The 17,731-nt window shown below is 37.3% G+C and overlaps 1 protein-coding gene across 4 annotated transcripts in view; it reads left to right on the top strand.

The window, feature by feature from the left end:
- Positions 1-17,731, top strand: part of POLA1 (DNA polymerase alpha 1, catalytic subunit) — a 297,808-nt gene that overhangs the window by 131,669 nt on the left and 148,408 nt on the right. For all 4 annotated transcript variants that reach the window (XM_031005766.2, XM_031005765.2, XM_055376410.1 and 1 more), the window contains exons 32-34: positions 24-198; positions 15,259-15,437; positions 17,149-17,280. In XM_031005766.2, coding sequence (XP_030861626.1) covers positions 24-198; positions 15,259-15,437; positions 17,149-17,280 — 486 coding nt within the window. The remainder of the gene's footprint in view (positions 1-23; positions 199-15,258; positions 15,438-17,148; positions 17,281-17,731) is intronic.

A 17,731-nucleotide genomic window follows, 5' to 3' on the forward strand; every position in this document is an offset into this window, starting at 1 on the left:
CTTTTTATCATATCTTTTTTTAGGATGGATCAAACCTCACTGCAAGTCAGAGGGCCTATGCGCCTGAGCAGCTGCAGAAACAGGATAATCTAACCATTGACACCCAGTACTACCTGGCCCAGCAGATCCACCCAGTCGTGGCTCGGATCTGTGAACCAATAGACGGAATTGATGCTGTCCTCATTGCAACGTGGTTGGGTAAGTGTCCCAAACTCACATAGAACCTCACATGGTAACAGGGGCACATGTAGTCTTCCTTGTCTCTTGAGATCTCTGCTTATGGGCATGGTATTGTGTCTGGCACTTCTTTGTTTATAGTTTGGAATGTATTTTTGTGGTTGTTTGGTACTGTCTCCACTCATAGACTATGAGCTCCACATACTTGCTACTGTAACCACATGCCTGCTCCATAGTTGATACTCACTGAATACTGAGGGAAGAGAGGGAAGGCAAAAGAAAGGGTAAAGTGAAGATTTCAGGTGCTGTTACAGTCACCGAGTTTACATTGTTATAGCTTTAATTAGTGTACCTCCATTTATAAGGAGATTGATGCTATCTTGCTTATTGGTTCATCTTGTCTCTGTCGCTGAAGGTATTTTCATGTCAAGTGAGAAAACATGGCTTTTTAACATGAAATTTTTAATTTTTAATATTCAATTCATTGTGAGAATCCTACTCTGTAAGTTATTCTAAAACTGGACCCACTGTTATCCTCTAGGAATTGGCTGATTTCTAAGTTATCGTCATCCCAGGAGGTACCAGCCAACCCTGAGACCTCAGTATTACTTTGGCTTTTTGCTATGTCACCAGATTGTCTCCGTTGCTGTGTCATTATTACTTTTGTTATCTTTTGCTTAGAAATGTATTTCATAACCAGCCCTGATTTCATTTTTAGATGACCAAGTACATAAAGAGTTACATTGCTTTTAAGGCCTTTCCTCTGTCTTCTGTGGTAAGCAAAGATGAGTGTTTTCGGAGTACTGCCTAATGTCCTGAGATGGCTTCTCACTATTTGTAAGTCAAGCCCAGGTGCCACTGGCATCTCACAAACTCTTAACTTTGGCAATTATAGACTTAACTTTCCAGCTCCCACCTATGTATCCAGCCTTATTTCTTATTCAGTCTACGCAGTGTCTCCCAAATATGGCACTGCCCATTCTGTCCCTGCTTCATGGAAGATTCTCCCCCTCTTTTTACTAAAACATCTAGCTTTAGCCATGGGCTTTGACAGCATAGGGACCTGGGTTTCAATGCTGGTTCTGCTATTCACAAGCTTCTGAACCTTGGTCTACACCTTAGCTCCTTGAGTCATGGAATAGAGTTACTCTGAGGGAGAAATAAGATGATATGTGTGAGATGTTCAGCACAAGGTCTCAGGCAAAGGAAGGGCTCCGTGAGTGGTAGCCACCTCCCACCCTTCTTTTAGGCGTCAGTAGAAATATGTTCATACTCCTTCAGTCTGTAAGATTTGTATATACTTAGTGCTCAACTGCGTTTGTAGAATGAGACTGGATTTTCCATCGGTGAATTATCAAGTCACATATTTTCTGTCCTGCACCTGTTCAGTATGTTTCTGAGCTCCTCCCTGTTACCCCCATCGTCACTACCTCGTCAATGTTTACTCTGGAAGTGGAAGCTCATTTTTAACATTTGCCTAAGCAAATATTAGGAAGATAAAATTCTACCACCAAAATTATCATATGTATTCTCCAAGATGAGTTGTATTTGATGATGTTTATAAATCCTCAGCTGGGAAGAGAGGACTGTAAAAGCAAGGTATTTTTTAGCTTCACTTTTTTCTCTGCTATACATTGAGCATTTGCTCTGTTGGATACAGTGATAAGTACTTTGCATTTGTTATCTCATTCAGTCCTTGTGACAACCTCACAAAGGTATGTTGTATTAGCTCCATTTTACAGAGGAAGAAGCCAAGGTTTAGAGAGGTAACTATCTTGGTCTTGGCACATAGGTAGTAAGTAGCCAGCTGTGATTCCAAAGGTTGTGATCTTAACTACTGTGCTAAACTTGATTGCCTGTTCTTAGCTCTAAAAGGCTATGAAAGATGTTTTCAACCAGGAGCAGGGTGGCATAGATGTATAAGCATGGGGGGCTTCGTGTTTTTCTTGCTCCCTCTATTTCTCACTGTACCCGCCCCCCCCGCTCTCCACTGAAAACCTCTGAGTAAAACCATTTTTTAAAGAGTAGATCTCCCAGTTTTTCCATTTGTGTCTTCAAAAACCTGGTGTAAAACTGTTGCCCTTTTCTTCTTTGGTTTTGAATTTTTTGGTGACCCAGCACTGAGAGGAGGTAGATGGAACAAGCCTTGTCTCATGAATAACATTTAAGATAAGGACTTGCGTAGCCTTGTATGTCAGCAAAAGAGCTGAGCAATAAAGGGTGATGGAGCCTGCTTGGGTGGATTGGCCTGATGCCTGCCTGGATGTGTCAAGGCCAGACATACTAAGAGGGACCAGACTGATTTTGTTAGTTCCAGAAGTCATAGTTAAGATGATTTTTGTTTATAAATTGAACAGTAGCAGATTTTGACTTGACAGATACTTTATTATAACTGCAGCTGCTGTATCATAGGCTGCCTTATGAATTCAGTTTTCACAAATTATTTTCAAAGCCAGTAGTAGACAAGTGGGTCCCATCTTCAGAAGTTTCATGTTTTATCTCATTATTGACCAATCTCAGTCTACACAGAGAACCCTCCAGACTTGCACACGGTCCCACCCATGTACCCATCACTCCTGCCTCACAACCTGAAAATTCTCTAGGTGCAGCCATGGCTGTGTGGACACTCTTCCGGGCAGTCCCTTCTTGGTGCCATGTAGCCAAGTCAAGCTGATGGGAGGGAATGTGTCCTTGGCCTTGACGGATCTGCAACTGCTCCTCACTTTTGGCTACTTTTTCTCATTTTTTTTCTTCTGCCACTTGACAGTGGTTTTTATATCACGGATGTGTGAAGTTGTCATCATTGTGTAGTCCTCCTCTCCTGCTTGTCCTCTTCTCTCATCCTACCCTGTGCCTGCACCAGCAGTATATACACAGCCATCTATATTAGTAACAAATCTTGTAGTCCTTTCCTTCTGCCCCCTTCCAGGAGTTTCAGCATTAATGAAGTGTAGGCCCACAAGTCCCCATCATCATGAAGATCTGTAGAAAACATTGAAGCTCACCAGGCAGATCTCTGCAGGCATTAGCCTCCTGCTCTATTCAGGAGCTGAATTTCTTATCTGCACCCTTTATTCCTCTACCCCAAATAAAAAATTAGGGTGGCTATTCAGTAGGGGCTTCGAGGCCCCTGTTATCAGTTCTACTGTAGCCTGTGGTTTTAGGAGGAGGGAGGGAGATGGGGAAGTGGTGGCAAAGTAAGAGAAGTGTTAGGGGGTACGTGGTTTCTAAGAGGTGCAAGCTGTAGGCATAAAATTACTGTAATTTGTTTTTAAAATTCTAAATCTGTTTTCTTTATATAAAAAAAAATGCAGCTAGTGAACTGACACCGTTAAATAAGTTGAAGTATACAAATGTATACATAAAATACAAGCCCTCCAACTGCCTAATCACAGACATAAAGTAATTCTCTTGCTTTTAATGTAGTTTTTATCTTTGATTAATGAAATGTATTGTAGTATTGAAACTTTAGTGAAGTTTGATACTTTGTCCTTTTAGTTAGTACAAAGAAATCAGGAATAATGGCATAATTTCATTTAGGAAAATTTATTAAGCTCATGATTTTTTATTTTTAAGACTCTTTTGTGGAGAGCAAGTATATTTTTCAACTACTTTTTTCTTTCTCTATTGCTTTTATACTACTTTCCTTGAAATGAAAGGCAAGCATCAAGTGTTGGTTTATCCTATGGCTTCACTTTGGAAATTCTCTATTTCTCCCCATCAAGATACCTCCTGAAGTCTGTCTGGTGGCATGTTGCATGGCCAGGTGTTCCGTATGGGGAGACCATTTTAGTGAAAGGGAGAGAGAGGATAGCCTATTAAATGAGTGAATGAATAAGGCTCTTGAATTGAAAGAGAATAATTTGTTCTAATAACTAATGGTCCTCATTATCCCACAGTAAAATATGTATCATTTTTCTGAAACCCATGCAAGATTATTGCTATTGGGCTTAAATAAAGCAAAATTTTACCTTTTCCATCTGTGAATAGGAAAAAATATAGTATTACTCTTCTTATACAATAGCCCTATGGGAAACATGGCCACTAAAACTTGAAACTCTTAGCTTTTGTTCTCTAGACTATAGATTTTTTTCTCTCTCATTCTATTGAAAGCTCTCCCGTATTCTGTGGATGAAATATTCACAGTATGCTCAAACATCCAAATAGTCTTCCATACCTAGCCGACTAGGCCAGTGATGAGAATAGTCTAAAGTTCATTTTTGAATTTCATCTTTGAATAAATTTATGTTTTATGTATAACAGTACTTAGAATTATATGTAATATCTCTCCTCCAATGAGCAATGATTTGTACAGTAGTTATAAAGAACCTTTCTTTCAGGGTCAGTGATAAAATTTCAGGCATTTGGCTATCTGGGCAGTTTTCTCATTGGTCCTGAGAAATTATTGAGGTTTGAAGAACATGAGAATTTAGAATTTAATCTCTGAAAATACTGCTTAAAAGAAGACAGAACACACTTAACCCAGTGTGTTCTGAGTTAAATTGGAAAGCAAAAATTTCCTTTTAAAAAAATGATGCATACCACTCATATCACAGAGGTTAGTTTTTGTCAGTAGACAGGGTTCAGTAATATCATCTAAGAATTAAGTGCGACAGTGGGTGAAACAGGGCCAAGCGATGTTTGGGGGTGCTTTTGACAGATCCAGGGAGATCCACCTACAAAAAAGAGAGTAAAGTACAGATGGGTAGGGGTAGAATGATGCCGCCAGTGAGTACTTCAGGTATTACTTTGTCAATAAAGAATTTTGCCTTTTTTCATTAAGCTCTTATAAAAATAAAACATGACCATTTCCAAACTGTAAATATTTTCTTTTTGTCTTTCTTTTTATTTTTTATTTTTTTTTGAGACAGAGTCTTACTCTGTCACCCAGGCTGGAATGCAGTGGCGCGATCTCGGCTCACTGCAACCTCTGCCTCTCAGGTTCAAGTGATTCTCCTGCCTCAGCCTCCTGAGTAGCTGGGATTACAGGTGTGTGCCACCACATCTGGCTAATTTTTGTGTTTCTAGTAGAGACGGGGTTTCACCGTGTTGGCCAGGCTGGTCTCGAACTCCTGACCTCAGGTGATCCGCCTGCCTCGGCCTCCCAGAGTGCTGCGATTATAGGCGTGAGCCACTGCTCCTGGCCCGAAACTGTAAATATTTTCTATAACATAATTAATAGTAAAATTAAAAAATGTTATACCAAATGCATTGCAGAATGTTAAAGGAAATCTTATCAGCTGATAAGAGCATCTCTTACAAGATGGAGTGCCATTCCAAGCATATCATCCAGTGGCTCATGCTCCCAGTCTAGTCTACTTTTGTATTCAATATTAATTGAAAACCTGCTGTGCCTAGCACCATAATAGGCACTGTGAAGGATACAAAGTTGAGTCAGTTATGGACCCTTTATTCAAATTACAGCCCAGTCATTTCGTTGATTTCACTGTTGTGGGCAAGTCTAGTGAGCAACACAGTGTATGTCTCAAAAAAGGTGAAATAAAGGGTTATCAAATTTCAAAGAAAGCAGAAACCACTCCTAGCTGGGCCCACCACGGAAGAGTTTATAAAAGTAGAGGCATTTTGAGGCATTGCTGGAATGGGCTGTGGAGAGGCTAGTGTGAAGTTGGGAATGGTTGCCCACCCTACTGCTTACCAATTCTTCTAGCCTGATGAACTGCAGGGGTAACCTGTGTTATCTCAGCCACCCCTAAAGCACTTTAGGGAATAATTCAAAGAGAGCCTCTTTAAGGGTTTCAGTTGAACGGTCCTGCATCTCAGTCTCAACAAAGTGGGCACACAGTGGGTTGCTTCTGTGTCGCTAGCCCACAATAGAGGGCCAGTAGTGACACTGCTCATCTCACATAAGCAGTGAGACCTTTGAGAACTTTGAACCAAACCAGAGCATGTTTAGAATAATTGCTTTGGAGCTTTTGTATGAGTTATGTAACAACTCTGGCTTTGTAACACTTAGAGGTTTTAAAGGAAAATTGCGGATTTCTCAAATTATTTAAATTAGATCAATTTTTTAAAAAGATAAAATTGTTTTAATTAAGTACACCAAAGTGACATTTATCAAGATCGTGTAGCTTATAGAAAAGTGGATAAGACCTAAAAATGGGTAAGGAAAAAAAAAGCTGAATACTATACAGCATTGTACACATACACGTACACTGTATTATATATGTGTATGAATAAAATAGAAAAGGGTTAAGGTGATGAATTATAGGTTCCCCCTTTGCTGACAAAATATTAATACTGTTATTTTATTATTAATAAGACAGTTTTTTCCAAAACCAGAAGTAAAACAATGGTTAAGCAATTACCAACTCACCTTCATTTGTTTATTTATTTCAGATGGTTTTGGGGGAACGGTTAGTGTTTGGTTATTACATGAATAAGTTCTTCAGTGGTGATTTTTGAGATTTTGGTGCACCCAAAGCAGTGTACACTCTACCCACTGTGCAGTCTTTTATTTCTCACCCCCATCCCACCTTTCCCCCTGAGTCCTCAGAGTCCATTGTGTCATTCTTTTGCCTTCATGTCATCATAGCTTAGCTCCCATTTATGAGTGAGAGCATACCATGTTTGGTTTTCCATTCCTAAGTTATTTCACTTAGAATAATGGTCTTCATTTTCATCCAGATTGCTGTGAATGTCATATTTTTTTTTTATGGCTGAGCAGTATTCCATGGTGTATATATATGCCACAGTTTCTTTATCCACTCATTGTTGGGCATTTGGGCTGGTTCCATATTTTTGCAGTTGAGAATTGTGCTGCTATAAACATGCACGTGCAAGTATCTTTTTGGTATAATGACTTCTTTTTCTCTGGGTAGATACCCACTAGTGGGATTTCTGGATCAAATGGTAATTCTACTTCTAGTTCTTTAAGGAATCTCCACACTGTTTTCCATAATGGTTGTACTAGTTTACATTCCCACCAGCAATGTAAAAGTGTTCCCTTTTTACCACATCCATAGCAACATCTATTTTTTTTTAAATTTTTTGATTATGGCCATTCTTGCAGGACTAACTCACCTTTTAGAAGGTGGGTGGTTAGGGACCTTGAGCCTAGCTGTTTTTCCCCAGCATCTACCAACATAGCTGGAAGAGAAGTACGCTGTGTTATAAGACAAGCAATCTTTGGACTATTATTTGTGTTATTTTATATTCCAAATATATTTCCAGCACAGAGTTACCATCTTTTCTCAGGTTTAAAAACAGGAAAGGAAGGCCAGGTACCATGCGTGGCTCATGCCTGTAATCCCAACACTTTGGGAGGCAGGAGGATGGCTTGAGTCTAGGAGTTCAAGACCAGCCTGGGCAACATAGCAAGACCCCATCTCTACAAAAAATACCAAAATTAGCTGGTTATGGTGGTGCATGCCTGTAGTCCCAGCTACTCAGCTGACTGAGGTGGGAGGATCACTTAAGCCAGGGAGGTCGAGGCTGCAGTGAGCTAGGTCAAGGCTGCAGTGAGCTGTGATCGTTCCATTGCACTCCAGCCTGGGTGACAGAGCAAGACCCTGTCTCAGAAAGAAAAAAAAAAAAAAGGGAAGAAGACACTTGAAAAGCTTCCTGCCAAGAAATACACATCTCGTTAAGTTAAAATTTATATTTGTGTCTATTGTCAAGGGCATTAAAACCAATTGATTGAAGTCATGAGAATGCTGCTCATCAGGCTTTTTATTCTGTCAAGATTTTGAGAATTATCTTCTCCAGGAAAATAAAAATCTTGGGTATTCATTTAAACCAAAGGCTCGGCTATTATTTCTTCTAAAATACTCAGAAATTTTCCGTTTATATTATGAAGAGGTGTATTGTTGGTGTGAAAGACAGTTTCGGTTGTCTGACACTTATACAGTAAATTGTTTATCTTTAAATTGGATCTGTAGTATTTTAAAAACTTGTTGGGCTGGGCACAGTGGCTCACGCCTGTAATCCTAGCACTATGGGAGGCCAAGGCGGGTGGCTTACTTGAGATCAGGAGTTCGAGACAAGCCTGGCCAACAGAACAGAGTGAAACCCCATTTCTACTAAAAATACAAAAGAATTAGCCAGGTGTGGTGGCGGGCACCTGTAATTCAGCTGCTCAGGAGGCTGAGGCAGGAGAATCTCTTGAACCTGGGAGGCGAGGTTGCAGTGAGCCGAGATTGCGCCAGTGCCCTCCAGCCTGGGCAACAGAGCGAGACTCCGCCTCAAAACAAAGCAAACAAACAAAAAAATACAACTTGTTATTATGGAAAAATGTATATTTTTTATATATATATATATATATATATATATATATATGGTAGTAGAGAATATAAAATTTTTTCTAGTATCACACATATTAAATTATAGGGTAAGATTAAACCCTCACATACTCATCACCCACCTTCAGTATTCTGCATTGGTGGCCAATCTTATTATTCCTCTTTCCCGCCTTCCCCTATTATTTTGAAGTATATCCTAGATATTTATTTTGTGTGTTAATATTTCATTTTGCATTTCCTTTTTTTTGTTTAGAGACAAAGAGTCTCACTCTGTCACCCAGGCTGGAGTGCAGTGGTGCGATCTCGGCTCACGACAACCTCTGCCTCCCAGGTTCAAGCGATTCTCCTGCCTTAGCCTCCTGAGTAGCTGGGATCGCAGGCATGCACCACCACCCCCGGCTGATTTTGTTTTGTATTTTTAGTAGAGACGGGGTTTCACCGTGCTGACCAGGCTGTTCTTGAACTCCTGACCTCAGGTGATTCTCCTGCCTTGGCCTCCCAGAGTGCTGCGATTACAGGCCTGAGTCAGTGCGCCCGGCCCATTTTGCATTTCTAAAAGAAAAGATTCCCCTTTTCAGCATAACTACATTATTATCACATCACACCAAAAAACCTCACAATTCCTTCATTTCATCTAATTTCCAACAAGTGTTTATATTTCCCTGATTGCACTATGAATACACTTTTTTTAAAAAGCTCCTTGTTTGGATTGGAATCCAGTCAGGGTCAACTTGGTAGTTAATCTCTATTTTTTTTTTTCCTTTGTTGATCCTCCCAGTTTGTTAATTAAAGAAACTGGGCTTTTTGTCCTATAGAATTTTTCTCATTCTGGAGTTTACTGATCACATCCTGGTGCTATCTTTTAACATGTTCCTCTGTCTCCTGTGTTTCCTATAAATAGTTAGATCTAAAGATGTGATTATATTTAGGCTCAATTTATTTTATTTTATATTTGCTAAAATATAAAATACACGCTTCTTCCTAGGCAATGGGGTTTATGTCTATTTGAGTTTCAATGCATTTTGCAACAAATTCATAGATGTTTCATAAGAAATATTTAGAATGCAATTTTCTCACCTTTCCAAGTGTGAATTTTTCGTAGTATAACATGCATACAGAAAAGTACACAAAACCTAACTAAACTGCTTGATAAATTTTCACAAGGTCATCATGCACTAGTGTAGTCATTACTGAGCTCAAGAAACAGTACATTACTACATTCCCAGAAGGCCCCTCATGTCTCCTAGAAATGATCCTCTACATACCTGGCATCTACTAACATAGATGAGGTGGATTTTTGGGGATATTACACAAATTGCGTCTTTGTTCTTTGTGTCTAGACTACTTTTACTGAATATTGTTTGTGAGATTCATCCATGTGGTTGTCCTTCCTTTCTGTAAATTCTGTATAATATTTCATTGTCTGAATATACCACATTGTATGGCTATCTACTGGAGGTACACCTATGAGTTGTTTCCACATTTGAGGTATTTTGAATAGTGCTGCTTTGAGAGTTGTTGTACAGGTCCTCTGTCAAACATAAGCATGTATTTTTCTTGGGGATGTACTAAGGAGAATTGCTAGGCCATCAGGGACATGTATGTTTACTTTTAGTAGATTCTGCCAGTTTTCCAAAGTGGTTCTACTCGTTTACACTTCCTACTAGCAGTGTTTGGGTGCTCCACATTCTTACCAACACTTGGTAAGATAGTGTTTTCCATCTACATGGTGGCATAGAGTTGTGGTTTTAATTTGTATTTCTTTGATGACTAATGAAGTTGAACACCTTTTCACATGCTTCTTGGCCATTGGAGTATTTCCTTTCGTGAGGTGCCTGTTCAAGTCTTTGTCTGTTGTCCTGTTGGCTTTTCTTTTTCTTATTGATTTGCAGGCATTTCCTATGTGTTCTAATTACGAGTCTTTTGGAAGTATATATTACAGTTTGAGTATCCGTTATCTGAAATGCTTACGACCAGAAGTGTTTGGGATTTTTTCGGATTTTGTAATATTTGCATATAGATAATTAGCTATCTTAGAGATGAGACCGAAGCCTAAACATGAAGTTCATTTATGTTTTATATATATCTTATACACGTAGCCTGAAGGCAGTTTTATACAATATTTTAAAAAATTTTGTGCCTGAAACAAAGTTTTGACTGCAGCTCATCACATGAGGTCAGGTGTGGAATTTTTCACTCGTGGTATCATGTTGGCACTCAAAACGTTTCAAATTTTGGAGCATTTCAGATTTTTGGATTAGGGATGTTCAACCTACACAAACATCTTTTCCTATTTGGCATGCTTTTTAAGAGTATAATTCACATAATTTACCATAAAATGCTAAAATCTTGAGTATTATACAATCAGTTATCTAGGCACAGACACAGAACATTTTCATCACTCCAGAATGTTCCCTCGTGCCTCTTCCCAGTCAGCACCTCTGTTATAGTAGCAATCGCTCATCTGAAATCTATCAGTATAAGTTAGTTTTGCCTATTCAAGATTTTCGTACAAATGGTTTCCTACAGTATATACTCTTTTTGTGTGCAACTTCTTTCACTTAGCATGGTATTTTTGAGATTCATCTGTCTTGTTGCATGTAGCAGTATTCACTCTTTCATTGCTGAGTAGTATTAGCTGAGTAGTATTATGGTAGATTACACCAGTTTATCCATTCACTTGTTGATGGACATCTAGAGTGTTTCCATTTTTGGCTATTATGAATAAAGCTGCTATGAGCATTCTGTGGATATAGCATTCACCATTTGAAAATTATTTTTTTCTTTAATCATACTAAATTTTCAGTTCGCATATTGTCCTCTAAGATGTCCAGATATATGAAAGCCTGGACTCATGCAAAAGATAAATGTTTTACTTCCTCTAAGAAATTTTTACAAAAAAATTTCACTCAATGGGATTCTGTTAATTAGCTTCCCTCATAGATTAAATGATCCATATTACAAACAACTGCTTGTAAATACCAGTTACTCCCTTTACTCATTTGGAATTTCATTTATGTGGATTTTCCCTCTTCCCCACTTGCATGAACATATGTAAGGGTTTTACTGTAGTTATTTGCTGTTGCACTAATAGAGACCTTGTCTTTTGAAGGAAGGAAAGTATTTGATTAAATGTATCAGCCTCTCTAATAACAATATGTCTCAAGTTATGAACAGTTTAAAAACTCCTTGGGAGTGGGGGCAGGTGAACATTCTAAAAACAGGTATAATTTACAATGGTTAGAAAGTGCAATGGTAGAAAAATAATTTTGTGCTAAATGTCACACTGGGGGTGTGTGTGATAAGACTATGGTGACTTAAGTAAAGACAGTACTGCTAAACTCATACACCCTGATGCCTATGATGTTACTTTCTATAAATACTTCTTGAAACTTGAGAGTTTTGATCCTGTTGCCAAAATAATGTGAGATCCTAGAAATTTTCTAATTATAAATGACAGTATTTTAATTTCATTCCACTGCCTCTTTTGTACCCTCAACCCCAGCACAAATGAGTCCATCACTACAAGCCACATAATTGAATTAAAGCGTACATCATCTCAGCCTATTCTGGGGGGAAACCACGGCTGCTCTTCCTCCAGATAACTAGTTTTGCAAAGCCCAGGCAGGCTGCTTCTTCCTTCATTCTGTGCCTCACCAAAAGACTTAAGTCACCTGTCAAGAGCTAGCCTAAAAGAAATGGAAGTTACTTTTCTCAAATGGGGCATAAAGTTTGTTCCTTTAAGCCAGTTCAGAGAAAGCTTTCAGTAGAAGCAATAAGGAATTTGGGATTCAGTTTTGCATTTCTTGCTCAAAGACTAATGTACGCAGTGTAACATTAATTATACGGTGTAGATGCATGTAGGGCAAGTGCAGTAATAAAGATTTTGCTTTAATGTCATTTTTGACAGAAGTGTTTAATTTTGGAGTGACAACAATTAAAAATGGAATTATATGTAGCTGCTGTTTTGCACATTTTAAAATTCAGAATCTCTACCTGTAGGTGGCAGCACCAGATACTTGTTTCTTGTTTCACTCCAGACTTAATTAGTTTAGGGTATAAGCAGTAAAACTTTAAAGTCTACTGAAACTTCGAAATAAGCTGCTGTTACCAGTTTTGTGAGAATTTGGAAAAACTAATGTATGTGTTGACTAAGTTTGGGGCTTGTTTAACCCTGGATTTTCACCTTTTCAAAAAAGATTCCAGCAGCAATGATCCTTACTTTTTTAACATGACATTGTATATTTTCTTAAAATGATTTAATTTAGCCCTCTGTGGTTTGCCTGTTGAACTTATAACTGCTCTCCCAAGAAAATAACTTTTTAATGGCATTTTGGTATTTAAGTAACTTGTACAAGGATCATTATATACCTAATATTTTAAGCTCATTACAGTCTCTTCTCCCTTTATATTTTTACATTTTAGCATTGAACTATGACCAAGAGAGTATTGAGATTGAAGCTCCTTCCCCTGAAAAAAAAAAAATCACCTTGGGAATAAATCTGAAGTAATTAGCTGAGCCAGTTGACTTTGTTACTGCCATGGGAAGATTGAGTGATTTGTAGAAATGGATATTTAGGGTAGACATTTAGAGTAGACATTTCACAGGGCCTGGTATTTTTCGCAAGTTGCAGCCAGTCGTTTGGGTGTTTCTCCATGAGTAAGTAACAAGATGGCCCACACCCACTTTTAGCTTACTCTGCAGGCAGGCTGTCCCGGGTCAGTGCTTGCAGGTTCATGCACTCAGGTGCACCAAGTGAGCCATGGCTGGTGGGGAGGGGTAGAGAGTAGCTCCTCTTGGTTCCTTTTCGTAGCCTGGCCAATTTTGTATATGTGCAAACCAGCATTGTTTTGTTCCTTTATTTTTGGACTGTGGAAGAAACTTGCCTTTTAGAAAAATCTTGCTTATTTTCTTTTTCCTTATCTTTTGATTAGTGTTGGCCTGGGAAATTGATTAATAGTCATAGGGTCAGAGAAAAAGTGAAGCTGCTTTCTCATAATTGCAAATAAATCAAAACATTATGTGAATACTTGGATTCACAACTAGAGTTTGAATTAGCGACAGTTACCCCTCACTACAGAGATGAACTGGCCTCATTCACTGGTGTGGTCTCTCTCAATTCCTCTGACCATCCTTAGCTTTAAATGTGAGAGTATATGTATTCCCACATAATTCTCTAATTTACTATTTCTCTTAGGGGTTAGGTAACTTGTAAAATAAAAGTGTATAGTGTCTTGGTGACAAGTGGCCCATGTTAACATAATTTATGTCACTAATGAAGAACAGCTTTTCAAATTGTTCTGAATGTGTATTCTTTGTTTTTATCATATACTACCACTTTAGGAAATACTTTAATTCCTACAAAGAGTAGCTATTAACTTCATATGCAGCATGAACATGTCTCATATAGTTTTCTAAATGCATAATCTTGAGTGAGTATAGTCTGGATTAAATGATGTTCATTCACTATTTTATTTTTTCATTCAAATGACATTTATTTAGTGCTTGCCACGCAGTAGGCAGTGTTGAACTCGGTTTGTTCTATATTATCCAATTTAAACTCAAAAGTGTATGATCAGTGATGCTACCTCCGTTTCGCAGGTGAGAAAAGTGAGACTCTGTGTCTCAGTTGTCTTTGTTTGGCCCCTTTCAACTGTGAAGAGTCAGCCTCCAGTATTTTATAATTACTAGATGTCGCTTGACAGCTGACCAAATAGGATTTAGGATTCTGTCACTGAATTCTGAATGCATCTGTTAGATTTATCTACCTATGTAGCTGTTGATAAATTTTAAACAATTTTTAGATATTTTTGGTATTTGTGAGCTTTTGGCTTAGTGACTGTTTTATATTACTTATTTACCTTTATACTAAAATAAGATAGTTTTCTCTTAGGTTTCCAAAAGCTTTTCCTTAGATTTCCAAAAGATAGAAATATTGTCTCTTATAATCTTTTCTTGAAAGCATCCCTTAGCAATCCCTAAAATTCTAAGAAACAGTGTAGAATAATTATTTTTAAGTATAAAGTCAAATGGTAAATTTTGGCACACATGTTTTGACCAAGGGTAAATTAAATTGGTTGGCCTAAAAATGTTTCTTTTCTTTAATTAGTTTGTGGAAACAAAATAGCATAAACATGCATTGATTGATTTCTTATGTTGTTTTGAATGAAATATGGAAGGTATATTTGGTTTCAGGATTCTCGGGGACATTTTGGCCTATAGAATCTGTAGACCCATTGTTTTTGCACATATTTTAAATTTCTGAATTTCGAACATCAAGAAAACCATGTTGCATTTTGTCTCAGATGCTGCTACTGAATTTTAACCACTGAATTAGATTGCAACCTACATGCTGTTAACTACTGAGCCAAGATGAAATCGACTACTGCATTGAAATCAGGGTTAGCTGTGTCTGCACTTGAAGGAGTTGTAATGGCAGTGAACCTGTTTTCTTTAATGGGATTTTTATTCCCTGATTTTATTCTCAGTTTTAATTGTGACTTTGATTTTAAGAGAATTTCTTAGTACACATTTATTTGAGGTTTTCATTGTAACTTTAAGAGAATAATAAAAAACATCCTATCGAAGTAGGTGCTTCCAAACCCATATGTTCAGTGGCATATTTCTGTGTTGTGTTGTTGCAGTTACTTGTTTTATTTATAAAGTATCTCTTGTAAAAAGAAGTCATTTGTCCATGTGCTTTTGAGTTCAAATGGTTGTGTGTATGTGCATGAATTTAAAATAATTTTTTGTGGGAGTTTTCTTCTTTGGGGTATTTTTGGAATACTTTTCTGAATTTGTTTTTTTCTTTTACATTAATAGGACTTGACCCCACCCAATTTAGAGTTCATCATTATCATAAAGATGAAGAGAATGATGCTCTACTTGGTGGCCCAGCACAGCTCACTGATGAAGAGAAATACAGGGACTGTGAAAGATTCAAATGTCCATGCCCTACATGTGGAACTGAGAATATTTATGATAATGTCTTTGATGGTTCGGTTAGTTGTTTCTGTCTTTCATTTTGTGAGTGAACTTGTATAAAGGCCTTACCCCCTTCCCCCACTATGGGGTATATAAAAAGGGTGAAATAAACACACACATGTTGCTTTCATGTGTTTAAAGAATTTTAGCATCATGTGAAATCTACCTTCACAGCTTACTTTTATTTCTGTTTGAAAACTCTTACTTGAATGTGCTTGAATATTGTTTTGGCTTCCTAGAGTGCTTGACCTTGGTTTTTAAGTGGAATCCCTTAAAAATTCTAAATTATCTTAAAGTATTTTTATTATAATTTCTTAATTAGTAACCTGTATTGTCCCACTGTCAACCCCCATCTATTAAGACTTAGACCAATATTTTTCCTTATCTTAAATCAAGTTAATGGGAACTAAGTGTTTTGGGAAAGTTTGTGTTTGTCTTTACACATCCCCCTTACCTCCATTTTGCAAAGGTACTCTTATCTTTTCTGCTGTCTTTGCATATTAGACATTTAAAAAGTCACAGGGAGACATTCCTTTCAAGAAGTACTGCCAAAAAATGTATTATTGACCTTGGATCAGAGCTTGAAACTTGGCCAATTTACTTGATTTCCACTGCAGTGTTATGCATGTACTAGCCATTGGCAAAGGAATAGGCAGCAGAACTGTGTAAAACCTTGAAACTGAAAGAAAAGACACCCTTTATCTAAATTAAAAGTAATTATTTTAAGTTAATTTGGACAAACAGCAGATGTTTTGCATTTTTTTGAATCAAAACAAAGCAGTCTTTGGAAGCAAGTGCAAGGAAGAGGCAGACACAGATCAGCAATACTTGCTAAATCCTTGAGTTTTGCATCATTACAGCTGTAAATAAGATAGTTAATTGCATGGAGGCTTGACGACTTGCAGATGGGCTAACTGTGGAAGAGCCGATGTCAAGCTCTGAAATCTCTTCCACCTGGAATTGCTTAGCGTGGCGGGTAGGGTTATGTACCAGATTGGAGCAGGAAACCAAGATGTTTAAGTATCAGAAAGGAAAACAAATGCTTCAGAAATCCCAACAGTTTTGCTATATATTACATTTGCCTTGTCTTTGTTTAAAACAAAACACAACAAAACAAAATGTTTTCTCCAAATATTAATATTTATTTATTTCCAATTTTTACTTCTCCTGCCTCCCTCCCCCAATACACTTCATTTTTTGGAAAAATTGCCAAAATTTTAGATTTGCTAAGCAGACAATAAGTGATACTGTTTTTGTGGTACTACACTTTTAACTTTTAGACTTTATTTTTAAAATTAACTTGACAAGATGAAAACTAATGTGATAAAGGCTCTTGTTTTTCTTCAAGTTTGTAATGAATAAATACAAATTTAAAGTTTTTAATCAGTATCTCTGAGAAAGAGGTTTATTTCCAGTAACATGACTTCACTGGTATTTACAGAGGGAAAATTATTTTATCCATAGAGTCCCTCGTGTAGTGAATGTAAAATAGTGATTTCAGGGTTTTCCCTTTGACTTTGCACTCCATTATGATGATGGCAAGGAATGGAAGGTATGTATGACTAAAGCGGTCTTTGGGAGGAAAATAATTGAGAAGATAGGGTTAAAAACTCACCAATAAAACGAATTAAGAATATTCAACACTAGGACAGCATGTAAGTTTTTAAGCACAAAAACCCTTTTATAGCCTCACAGTAATTTTTTGTATACTTCTCCTGACTTATGTAGGGAACAGATATGGAGCCCAGCTTGTATCGTTGCAGTAACATCGATTGTAAGGCTTCACCTCTGACCTTTACAGTACAACTGAGCAACAAATTGATCATGGACATTAGACGTTTCATTAAAAAGTACTATGATGTAAGTATCCATAATGATATTCTTACATACACAACTTATTGAGGTTTAGTACTTGTTTATTGGTTTTCATGAAACTGTAAAATTTTGAAAAGACTTTTGGGAAAAATTCCTAGTGAAATACTATTAATACAAATATGATAAAGTATGTAATTTTGGCATATTAGCATGACAAATTATTTGATAATTTCTCTCAGGCATTACATCTCTTTCATTTACGAGCAGTATTTTAAATAATGAAATTTTTACTTCTTTTAAAAAAAGCCAGAATATAATTAAGAAATGTTTTAGTTTATTGTTACCTAAATAAGACTAGTTAAATGATTGCTCAGATCTTTGGATAAAGGAAGAAAAAAATCACTATTGGCTATTGTCAGCAAGTAGAGCCATAAGATCGTGTGTAGTGATCTTAGTGGACTGCCCACACAAAACTAATACTTTGTGTTTATGTGGC

Source organism: Gorilla gorilla, chromosome X, assembly GCF_029281585.2.
Source record: "Gorilla gorilla gorilla isolate KB3781 chromosome X, NHGRI_mGorGor1-v2.1_pri, whole genome shotgun sequence".
Lineage (NCBI taxonomy): Eukaryota > Metazoa > Chordata > Mammalia > Primates > Hominidae > Gorilla > Gorilla gorilla.